General features: G+C 40.4%; 1 protein-coding gene across 1 annotated transcript; it reads right to left on the minus strand.

Annotated features, from left to right (window-relative positions):
* Window positions 1-238: 238 nt before the first annotated feature.
* Window positions 239-9,173, minus strand: tspan6 (tetraspanin 6). The gene is made up of 8 exons (XM_087851426.1): window positions 8,944-9,173; window positions 5,312-5,500; window positions 5,143-5,217; window positions 4,766-4,858; window positions 4,371-4,526; window positions 4,176-4,259; window positions 960-1,044; window positions 239-867 (listed from the first exon to the last, which is right to left on the minus strand). The coding sequence occupies exons 1-7, from the start codon at window positions 9,028-9,030 to the stop codon at window positions 976-978; spliced, it is 753 nt and encodes a 250-aa protein (XP_087707552.1). The 5' UTR covers window positions 9,031-9,173; the 3' UTR covers window positions 239-867; window positions 960-975.
* Between the last annotated feature and the right edge of the window lie 3,222 nt (window positions 9,174-12,395).

Here is a 12,395-nt window from a genome sequence, read left to right on the forward strand (position 1 = left end):
TACTTTAATCACACATCAAACATGCTATTTAAATCCATAAAGTTGTCTTCCACTGAAAAACTGAGATGCTTTCATATCTTGAAGTTTATTAGCATTCTTCCAAAGGCCCCAAATATCCAGGGCATGTTCGTCTGCCAAAAATCACCAGCTGCCAAAATATTTGTGTTTCTTTATTTCTTTTTTTTGTGAGCAAACAGCTGTACAGACAGTCGCTAAGAACGCACACTGTCAGAGACACTGGATTTCATCTTTTATTTTCAAGTATTTCACATGCATCCACACAAGAATAACACTAACACTGAAAACTGTGGTAAGAAGTCAGGTGTAGTTGACACACATAATTGGTAGGGCTCGCTTTCCCACACAGCTCCTATAAATCATTTGTACTTGACTTCAGGAAGGTGACCTGTCCATTTCTAGGGCTTATAAAGGCTTCACACATAAAGATACACAGAAGTTTAACATTAACAGCTTATTATCGTCTACATTTCATCTGCTCAGCTACAGACTACTAGCGGAAAAAAATTATAAAACAAGGCAACTGCGAAACAAGAAATGAAAATGTTGCTGTCAAATTAACTAAATATAAAGTGACACTAATACACAACATAAACACTTAATGTAATTTCCCTAATTTACTCCCAGAATAACAAATGACCTGTGAAATGTTTTCTCTTTGGTCACACCAACTCTCGAGTATTCTCCCTTTTTGATGCTCCGCAGACATGATTCCCTTGTGCATTGGTGAGATTGAATAAAAGAAAAAGCGGTGAGTGTCTTCCATCTCTAAAATTACATGATAAGAAACACAAACACAAAATATTAAAATCCCAACTCAGTTCGCATCAGGACCGGCTCATCAGTGACCTGCAAATAGAAGCAGAAAGCCAGTTACAAATCCTCCTCAGAACGATCTGTATGACTTAGCTGTTACGATAACTCCCTCATAAAAGACATACCTGTGGCAGGTGACTGTTAGACCATCTCATACTGGTTGTTGGTGATGTATCGAGACAAGCAGCAGGCCAGGAATATCCCAATGAGCTGAAACCATAGTACACAAATTTCAATCTGCAGCCCAAAGTGACATCTGAAATTTTTTTTCTATGGCTTCCTGAAACCTTAAATTACTTAAAAAACAAAAAACAAGCAACAATTACTTCCTTTTTTGTGTTTTCACAGATTTATTTACATCTTGTATTCATTAGCAAGACGCATGATATCTGCATTAAATTATTCTGTTCTTTTGTCCCATTTTTAGTTTTTAAATGATTCTCTTTCTTATATTTTCTTAATTCCTAGGTTTTGATATTTTTGTGTGGATGGATGCTGGATAACGTGGCAGCTGTACTGATCTGCTGAGGAGAAGAGAGCTGAATGTAAAAGCAAAGCTGTTCAGTTACCCGTCGATCTGCGTTCCTGCTCTCACTAATGTCCACGAGCTGTGGGCATCGTGGATATAAGAGACAGAAATTAACCTTAGAGATAAGGTGGAGGAGCTCAGTCACTTGGGGAGATGATTTGAGCATCCTGACCAGGATGCCTCCTATGTGAGGTGTTTCAAGCACTTTCAATTGGGAGGAGGCCATGGGGCAGACCCAGGACATGTTTGACAGATACTGTCTCTCAGCTGGTTTGAGAACACTTCTGTGAGGAGCTGGAGAAGATGTCTGGGTGTCTATGCTTAGACTCCTGCCCGACAACCGAGGTCAGTGACAAAAAAAAATTACTAGATGGATAATCAGACAATGTTATGATAATTTAAACATGTTTTATAACTATTCTTTCCTTATGGCTCATGTTCAAAATAAATTTAAAACATGGGTGATTATAGTGACCTATTTGATTTAGGGGCTGTTTAAACTATTTAAATGACTTTCATCATTACTGTAGCAACGTTGTTTGTTTACTCAGGTTTTGTGTTGGTTTCTGGAGACTTGGAAAGATTTTACATTTGTCTTAACTGGAAAGCACTTGGGTCAAGTCTACATAAATAAAAGTGACTTGACTTCTCGTATGACTGGAGAACTGTGGCTATACCGCAGAACCACAGGTTGCACAGTTTCCCACTTATAACCTTCACTTACTCTAAGTCAGAGCTTTGCATGGAGCAGCCACACTAATGCTCAGACAGGCTACAAGTAACTGTAAACATTAACTACACTGTGAGTCACTCTGAAAGAACTAGGAAGATCCTTCTCCACACCCGTGCTACAATGGTGGAACAGAAGTATACAAAAACTTCAGCATGACAAAGAACCAGTCGATAATATGGCATCTGTGAAAGATGATTAGCTCGGCTTCCTGTTAAATCCAGAATTGAATTCAAAATCCTGCTCCTCACATACAAGGTCTTAAATAATCAGGCAACATCTTATCTTAATGACCTTGTAGTACCATATCACCCTATTAGAGCACTTCGCTCTCGCTCTGCAGGCCTACTTGTTGTTCCTAGAGTATTTAAAAGTAGAATGGGAGGCAGAGCCTTCAGTTTTCAGGCCCCTCTTCTGTGGAACCAGCTTCCAGTTTGGATTCAGGAGACAGACACTATCTCTACTTTTAAGATTAGGCTTCAAACTTTCCTTTTTGCTAAAGCATATAGTTAGGGCTGGACCAGGTGATCCTGAATCCTCCCTTAGTTATGCTGCAATAGACGTAGGCTGCCGGGGATTCCCATGATGCATTGAGTTTTTCCTTTCCAGTCACCTTTCTCACTCACTATGTGTTAACAGACCTCTCTGCACTGAATCATATCTGTTATTAATCTCTGTCTCTCTTCCACAGCATGTCTTTATCCTGTCTTCCTTCTCTCACCCCAACCAATCACAGCAGATGGCCCCGCCCCTCCCTGAGCCTGGTTCTGCTGGAGGTTTCTTCCTGTTAAAAGGGAGTTTTTCCTTCCCACTGTCGCCAAAGTGCTGCTCATAGGGGGTCATATGATTGTTGGGTTTTTCTCTGTATCTATGAAGCGTCTTGAGGCGACTTTTGTTGTGATTTGGCGCTATATAAATAAAATTGAATTGAATGATTATTAAGTGGAGGTATGAAAAGAATTTGGGGTAATTCCCAAATTTTATGGCTTTATAAATGCTTTAAATATTGATTCACGGGAGACTATGGTGACTGGCTTGATTTGGGGCTTGTCTCAAGTGGCCACTTTTGGAGCGGCTTTGTGCAAAAATGACCTACAAGTGATTTTAGCAATGCACACTGGGCAACGTGGCGGCTCAATAAACTTGAGTCTAATATCAGAATGTAGACTGTATGAGGGGAATAACTGAATCAGAGCCAAGATGCACAGCTGCTGTGGCTCTGCTCTAGGTCTCCGTGCTACGCCCCCCTTGGTGCAGTCTTGAGAACAGCTGGAGAACACATCACACAAACAAGCTTATGTTGCCACAATTCAACTAGATTTTCTCTCACTGTTGGAAATCATTTCCTGCTGTGTTCCTGTTTGTTGGTTAGTAGAGGTGGGTCACAGCAAAATAAAAAATCAAGACAAACCCTCCAGCTGATCTGCCTGTCCTTTTATTTTCATCCCAACGTGGTGAAAACGGAGCTTTTTCATTAATAGAACAGAGAGTAGAAACATCCTGTCTCAAAGTGACGATGAAAAACCTTTTCTTAGATTTGTTACTTGGAGGCAGACCGCTGTGATTCCTTAGTTAGGCTTAAAACATTCCTTTTTGTTAAAGCAGGATCAGGTGAGCCTGAAACATTCCCATAGTTACATTAATACGGTGAGGATTTTTCTCCACTCCTCTTTTCAATCCTGACGTGTTTACATGCCAATACTGCACGTCACAAACTTTTGTCTACTCTCCCACAGTTTGTGTTCTGTCCTCGCCTCTCTGTGGTTGCCTCACCCCGAGGGTGGTTTTGCTGGGCGTTCTTTCTTCCCACAGTCACCAAGTCCTTGCTCATAGGATAATTTGGATGTTGGGCTCTCTCTAACATTTTAGGGTCTTTACCTTATAATATAAAGTGGCTTGGGGGTGACCGTTGTGAATTGGCACTACATAAATCACATTTAATTGAATTAACATAGGTTGCTTATTACTTCAAGAAAAACAATACTAATTGGTTCCTACATCCGACTTCAGATGTTCAATTGTTGAGCTTTTCGTTGGTTTGTAGCCACAAACTGTTTCCATCTAACAGAATATTAGACGTACCTGAAAGAAGGCAATTCCAAAAGAAATCCCAGCAATTATTCCCAGGTTGTTCTCCATTGTGGTGCTTACCAGCGCAAAGCAGCCCTTCACAACAGGAAAAACAAACCCAGAATTAAACAGAAAGTTATATTGAACCGAAACCTTTTACAAATACAGCTGACCATTTTTGAGATGAACTGCTTGTTCCAAACTCACCGTTGTGTACACCACATTCTCAGCCTTGGCAAGATCCTTCAGTGTTTCTGGTGAGCAGTTATCGTCGTCTTTACAGCAGCTGACCGGGATGCCTTTCTCTTGAAAGTACTTTGTATTGTTCCAGTCTGTGTAATTATACACCCCGCAGCAGTGCAACTAAAAGCAAAGAGTCACAACAACAAAAAAATGAAAACAAAGCCATGTTGTGGATTCACCCTTTGAGAAGACACCTTCAGCGATGAGAGCAACATGGTTCATGGAGAGTGCTCCTGTGCGTTCAGTGTTGAGTCGACCTTTAAAATGTTCTCATATAAACAAGAGCCCTTTGGTGTGTACAGAGAAACATAAAGTCATAAATGCAACGCCACTAGGGTGATGGTAAATCTCCCACTTACATTCCTCTGGATGGTGTCCACTGGATTCTTGCTGTCCGTGCTGGTGTAGTTTTTCACTGCGTTTTTATAGACGTTGTCCAGTGTGGCTTTGATCTGATGAGTTCAAAATAAAGGCGTCACATACATAACAGAGGGGTTGACTTTGAGTTGTGCTAGCTGAAACCTGACTGAGAGATAACGGGTATCACAATAGTGGTATTCATCTTTTTCCTGCAGACGCTCATGCGATTGCACGATTTCACCGTTTGTGATGTTGAACTTGTTTTAACCTGTTTCGAGAAACTTTCACCCATGAAAATAAATGACAAACATTCCCTCAGGGTCATGTTACAGTTTCATTTTGATTCAAGCGTGTACCAACTGTAAGTTTAACTCACCTCATGCCTGAAGATGAAGCCTGAAACTCCAGCCACGAGCTCAGCCAGGAAGACCAAGGTCAAAAACATGGCATACTGAGAAACACAAAAGACAAAAAAAAAAAACAAACAACAGTCATGCAAGGTCATCTCTGAGACTGGGAATGTTTCCTACTGCTCTTTCACCGACCAGTTTGAGCATCCACGGGCTGCCGCGGCATGTGGCGAAGCAGCCAAACAATCCGAAGATAACGATGATGGCTCCGGTCCCGATGAGGACATATGGCGCGTTGGTGCTCTCCTCAGCAGCCAGGGAGAAATAGGCCTCCAAGCTTACCTTCCCCCACACGCCAACGGCCAGCAGGATCACGCCTGTGACCTGGAGACAACAGAAGGGCGAGTCAGCTCAAGCATCAAAGATCAACAAACGAACGCAAGAAAGGCTTTTAGGACCTGTGATAGATACGAGTCAAGACCAACCAGTTACTCATTTCATTTCAATTTATTATGTAGCTCTAGGGAAAATCATAAACAATGAGCAGCTTAATTAAAGAAAGAGAAAGCTAATTAATTTATCTGTGGATCACCAGGGGGAAAAAATATCTACTGACTTCAGCTTCCAAAATATGTCACATATGATAATAAAACCATTTTTTGGGGTAATTATAGACACTTAAAAACATTCTAAATCAATTATGCTGCATGTGTATGTACTTTGACAGACTGGTGATCTACTTTGAATCTCAGGACGCTTTTACTTGAGAACCGTGTCGGTCTGCATCCAGAGAAAACACAATTTCCTTTAGTGGCTTCCTTTATTAAATCTGCGCTGATCTCAGGGGAGCAAATGTAGATGAGGCAGGGGGTAGATTGTATCTGAGGCAAACAGGATACAGCCTTTCCGTTCACAATACACGCTTAATATGCTGTGGATTATTCATCTACCTGCCTCGCGTGTTTTAGTAAGAACGCGCCTGGGATTCGAGCCTCAGTCTGATTTAATCTCAATCTCAGCAGCTTTTCCTTTAACGCTCCCCCACACAAGTCACGAGCCTGAGGGGAGGCATCGGCTCAGCCAGGCAGCAGCAATAAATTGTCAGATAAAAGCACAGACCTGAACTCTGTGTTAGCAGAAGCAGGAGCCTCACAGGGCTGTTTGCTCAGAGCAAAGACTAACACTGAGAACAACTGTAAGCATCTGTTTTCCTCCACGGACAAGCTCGAGTTTGTTTGTTTCGTTTTGTGATGAAACATGATTTAAGCGTAAACGGGTCCGGCAACAAGAAATTACTGTTGCGTTTATTTTTTGGTTATTAAACTGTGAAAATAGTAAAACAACATGTTATTTCCCAACTGCAGAAATTTAAACCACAAGCTCTAATTTGAAGATATATTCAGTTTTTTTACTCCTGTAAATAACCAACGGAAGCAGGGTTTCACTGATATATTACCTAAAGATGATAACATTGCTTTTTAAAATGTGCCAATTAGATCAGGGTTTGTCCTACTTCAAAATAAGCCTGTGTATAGTTAAAGCAACAACATTAAGTCGTTGCATTTAGTTGTTCCTGACCAATTGATAAACACATTTTAACCTGAGTCAGGAAATCAAAAACAGTGCATTTTGCTGTAACTTCTGATCTGATTAGTAAGTTTATGAAACCCCTATTTAAATGTTTTTAATTATGATCCAATTACATTGTCATTTGGAGTTGCCAACATGTTTCTAATGCAGGAAAGACACTGAAGCTCAATTTGATCTGCTTTGGCTGACTAACTCTTCAGACAGTGTGTTAACTGAAAGTTGGGTCATTATATTAAAATGAGGCATCGTAAACAGAATAGTTGATCCTCTGTAGGCCACTGGGGCACTATATCAGACTTTTATTGTGCCCTTTTATTTATTTATTTTTTAAATTGGCCCACAAAAGTCAGTTAATTTATATACCACTAGTTAAAAGCAAACAAACAAACAAAACAAGTAAGCTTTGAGCCCCTGTAGGCTCATCCCTGCTGTTATTGTTGCTGGAGACACGCTGACTGCTGTGAGCCTACAGCAAAGTTTAACCAAAAATCTGAGAGTCTAAGCTTGCAGTTTGCACACGCACATCTTTAATTAAACACTTACTAATTCAGCTTCACTGTCGCGGTGTAAAACAAACCGGCTTGGATTGGAGAAGCTAAGAACATCACCATCTTTAAAAGTTTGCTTCAAAGGGGAAGTGACTGGTGGAAACACGGTCACTGGTACAAAAAGAGGAAGTGGTAACAAGTTGCCCACTGTACTTTTTCACTAGCCCCAGGTTATGTTGGACCTGATGAAGAAATCTTTGTTTCACCGATACAAAAAGGGGGCCCAAAATAAATTCATTAATAAAAATGAAAAACTGCATTTTTCTTCTAAACATTTGTACTTCCCTAAAGAAAACCATCCAACCACAGCTGCAAATTAGCACTAGATCAAATGAAATAATCTATGTACGAAAATTAAATGATTAACTATGGCGCTTTAAACAGTTTTGTTTAGCGTAAACAAGAAATCTGAAGAGTTATTCTGCACTTCAATCTGTGTTTTATTCCATAAATCATCTCATGTAGTATTCTTGTTGCACGTGTATATAAAAACCTTAGCCCAGCTTCAATGAAATGTCATCTAATCATGATATGAAACTGAGCTGCAATCATCAAATTATCTCTGACATTTTCAGACAAAACCATTAATTATCTACTCGTAAAAAAATAACAGTTTCAGCAAACTGTGTGGAAGAAAAATTACTAGTTGAAGCCCTACATCAAATCCTCGAATCTGAGAAGTATGCAGAGGTTTTGAACAACAGCTGTGCATTAAAAAAAAAAAAAGGGGGGGGAACAAAAAACTGAGAACTAGATGAGATGAAATGCTAGGATGAGATGATCACTATATGGCAGCACAGGTTAAGACATTAATAGGAGTGCACTGATTTATCTGCCAAAGCGTGTAACAGAGGTGACTGATCACAGATTGTGATGACAGTCAATCTGCTGTGTAACACCAAAGGACACTGTGATGAGTGTGGCAACAAAAACAAAGTAAACCAACAACATACATCTAATGGCATCGACTACTGGTCAAAATGTTTGCTAGTTCTACTGGTGGACTGGTAAATGAGCAAAATAACCACTATAGCCGATTATACAGGCGACCAGGTGCCTTGTCCCACACTTTGTCTGGCTCTAGTTTACACAAGTCAAGATATGTTATCTCACAAGAAAAAAGGGTCTCAAAGCAGATATATGAAAGCATCCCGAATGTTTAGCAGTAATGTGGCACAAGGTCAACAATTTTAACAGGAAACGGGAGCAATGCAGTCAAATTAAAAGCCTTCCACGAGTCACCTGGGATTATTAATATTAATTTTCTCGCAGTTAATTAAACATTAAGTTTAAGTTTTAGTCTGACATAAGATGTAATGTATTTACTTTATTAAATATCCGTTAAAAAAACAAAAAACAAACAAACAAAATAAAAACTAAGTGACACTGAGGTTTGAGAAGTGCATTAGTGACTTTATTAGTGTACTTTAACGGCTAATGGCAACTTCCAGGGGTAATAAAGGCGAACACTGGGTGGATTTTTTTCCACAAGTGGTTATTACCGTCGACATAAAACTATCTCTAATCTGACTCGTGGACATTTTTTTCAGAAAATTTAACTTCTGCAGTGATTTCAAGAAGCCGTGTCGTGAGCCTCGTTGGCATAGCCGCTGCTCGGAGCCCATTGTTGCTCCTTCGTTAGCCTGTAGCCCCCTACTCCCCTTCCCTTTAGCAAGTCCGGCGACTCACCCAGAAAATGAGGCTGTAGGAGATGAGGAAAGTCTTCAGGCAGGTAATCACTGGCTTCGTCTGAAGCCGTCGAGACGGTGGCGACATGTTGGAGTTTAGTTTTTTAACTGAAAAAAGAGAAAGAGGAAAAAGCTTCACTTCCCAGCGTCCAGAAACTAAGAAGGGAAAAAAGTTCTGGATCTGAGGAGAGAGGGGGAAGTGTCGTCACTTACCCACACTCACTTTCCTGGAAGATAAACAGCTCAGCTGGACAGACTAGCGTCAAGTCCGCGACAGCGACAGCGGTAAAACACCACACGCGCACACAGCTATCAAAATAAAAGCCCAGCTGCGACGCTTTTTCAAGGGAAACGGTGTCCAACATGCGGTCCGGGGGGCATAATTGGGCCGCCACAGGGTCCCACTCGGACTGTTTGATGTGAAGTCATTTACTGCTTCGGTTTTTCAATATAATTAATTTCTTCTTGTTTTCTGCTGATGTTAGCCTTCCTGCACAGGAGTGATACTGTATGGAAAGCATTTCTAGACCAATACCAGCTGATGGAACCATAAGGAGGTGCAAGCGGTGGGAAATGTTCACAGCTTTTAGTGTTACCAGCTGTTCCTGCACATGGAGGAGAGGCTGGGTGCTTCCTTTACTTAGTGAGGGACTGGGAGTTAGTGAATGGCTGTTTACCTGTGTGTGATTCTGCCTGTGCAGCAGTAGGCCTAGTTTTCATTTTCCTTGCCAGGATAGACCATTTTTTAGGATTTGTTTCAGTGTTTAGACCAGTGGTTCTTAACCTTGTTGGAGGTACCGAACCCCACCAGTTTCATATGCACATTCACTGAATCCCTCTTGATTTTTTCAAATTCAAGACATAGATATGTTTTTTACTGGTGCACAAAATGAGCCATGCATGTCACGGCGGAGGCTCTGCTGAACCCCTAAAATCCAACTCACCGAACCCCTAGGGTTCGATCGAACCCAGGTTAAGAACCACTGGTTTAGACCCCACACATAGGGGTGGGGGAGTCCTGTCAACAGACCTGTCACCGAGTTATTCTTATGATTGTATGTTTAATCTCTTAATCATTCGTTATCTCATAAGGTCATTTGTTTTTTGTAAAACAGGCTGCAGCATGAGCCCAGAAGCTCATAAATTTAGCAATTTCTGACTAATTACATCCCATCCCCCTAAGAAATGGTTCTGACTTCCAAGAATTGCAGCTGTCCCAGTTTGCTGTGGTATTCATGATTGTGGCTTTTTGGCTGTGTGGGGTTTATAGTGTGATTTTGATCAACTGAGTTATCCACTTGCTGTGTAGTGTTTGGGTCTGAGGCCAATTTGCAAAGTGTCACGGTCCTGGGTCATTTTGACCCAGCATTTTCAGTTCTTATATTCCTTTGTATTATGGTTTGTATTCTGATCCTTTTGTCATGCTTTGTTTATTAGTATTATTCTATGTTTCAGTTATTCTTTGTGAGGGATCAGTTCTTAGGTTGTGTCTCTCGTTTAGTATAAGTTCAGTGTCAAGTCTGTGTCTGTTTCTTGTTTCCCGTTTTATTGTGAAAGGTTGTGCCTCATCTCAGTGTGTCCTTTGCTCCCCGTGTCTCGTTAGCCCAAACCCTCCCAGCTGTGTCTCCCTCCTGTTTTCCATTCCCTGATTACTCCCCTGTGTATATAAGCCCTGTGTTTTCCTGTGTTCCCTCAACTAGCTGTGTGTTCTGCTTCCGTGTTTCTAGTGTTTAGTCACCTGCTCCAGTTTAGCATTTCTTTTCCAGTGTTTCTGTCCTCAGTTCTTCTGTTCAGACTTTTGTTGGTCTTTTGGTGACTTTAGTTAGTACGAGGTTTTTCCCAGCAATAAAGCTGCGCTTTAAGTTTCACTTCCGTGTCTGAGTCCTGCATTTTGGGTCCACCACTCCTGCCACACAGCCAATCATGACACAAAGTGTGGATCACTCATTGAAGGCTGAACCAGAGATTTAATAAGGACATTTTTTAATAAACTTAATAAATAAAAATAATTTTTTTTTTGTCTTTAAAGAATCTGAGTGCTTTTCAGCCTCTAAGAACTTGACCAGACCAGACGTTCAGATTTTACAGAGATGGTGATGCTTTACATTTTTCACTGATAAATAAGAAATTCCAGTTTTACTATAATAAGAGCATATAGATTTTTTCCTCCTGTTCTGACTCTTCCACAAGTTTACAGACAAGCATGGTTTTTGTTAATTTGTTTGTTTTTCAACTATTTTTCCCGACCCTTGCAGTGCTCAACCTTTTCAGCAAAGCTCATATTTATCTTATTTCAAACACCACCGGAAGTTGATTATTTTGTCCTTGGTATATTATGAGTTAAGGTTTGAGATCGGAAACCGGATTGGTTTTCTTGGTATGTTCAAATGAATGTGACCTTGTTGTAGAAGGACAATGGCTCATTGTTTTGTCCTGGAATAACTAAGGCATTATTGAAACAAATATACACTTTACTAGAAGCTCAGTATGAAACGATAAATCATTTATTTTGAATCAATAATTTAAAAATTAATCTGAAAATTGTATATCAATCTGTGACATCACCAGCCCCCTGAAGACATGGTCCTGCAGTTTGCAAACAGCAGCCAGTATTTTACTGCACATTTAATGTTAAGGGCTTAAAAAGGTGCAGACAGGCTGGTGCAGACTGGAAGAGATTCGCTGGCTTGCAGAAAAGAGTGCTATTCAATTATTAATTAATAAGCTATTACACACTATTACACCACTGCTTGCTTCCCATTTGTCAGGGCTGCGCTGTGTCCACGTGCTTTTATTATGACAGTAGCACCGCTACTTCCTGTCTCTTGCAGTCGGTCTTTACAGTCCTTATAATTAGCTTCCTTCTGCTGATGTGGATGTGATACACAGTTGCGTGTCACAGCAGTCAGAGCAGCCTTGTAAATATGCGCTTAGTTGAAGATAAACACAAAGACTGAGGCTTTTTTCGTTCTCCAAATTGAATTTCTACTCGCATCGTGTTCTCCTCGTGCGATTTTCTAAACAAATTACATGTGACGATCCTTTAAAAAAAACAAAGCGTCGCATTAAATAGTGGTACAATTAATTACTACTAGACCGTGAGCTCTTTGTAAGTGTTGTGTATTGTGGGGGGACATATTTGGAGCATTTTGTAAGTTTATTTTGAAAGTAGCCCGTTTCATTAAAACAAAACAAAACGAAAAAAACAAAAACTCGTCAGGCCTGATGTCACTGAAATAACATTATGAGATTATCAAATAAAGATCCATAACAGCTGATAACTCCAGTGCCATTGTATATAACAGATGGCAGCCTAAAAAATCTGCTGCTGCAAGTGAATTCGCGTATAGGCCTACTTCTTGCATGAGTTGAAGGGTGGAGTTTATAAAAGATCTTTAATCATGTTTAATGCAGCGATGGGTGGAAACACACACACACACACTAGAAGCCCGT

Source organism: Neolamprologus brichardi, chromosome 2 (genome assembly GCF_056152115.1).
Source record: "Neolamprologus brichardi isolate AB-2024 chromosome 2, ASM5615211v1, whole genome shotgun sequence".
Taxonomy (NCBI): Eukaryota; Metazoa; Chordata; class Actinopteri; order Cichliformes; family Cichlidae; genus Neolamprologus; species Neolamprologus brichardi.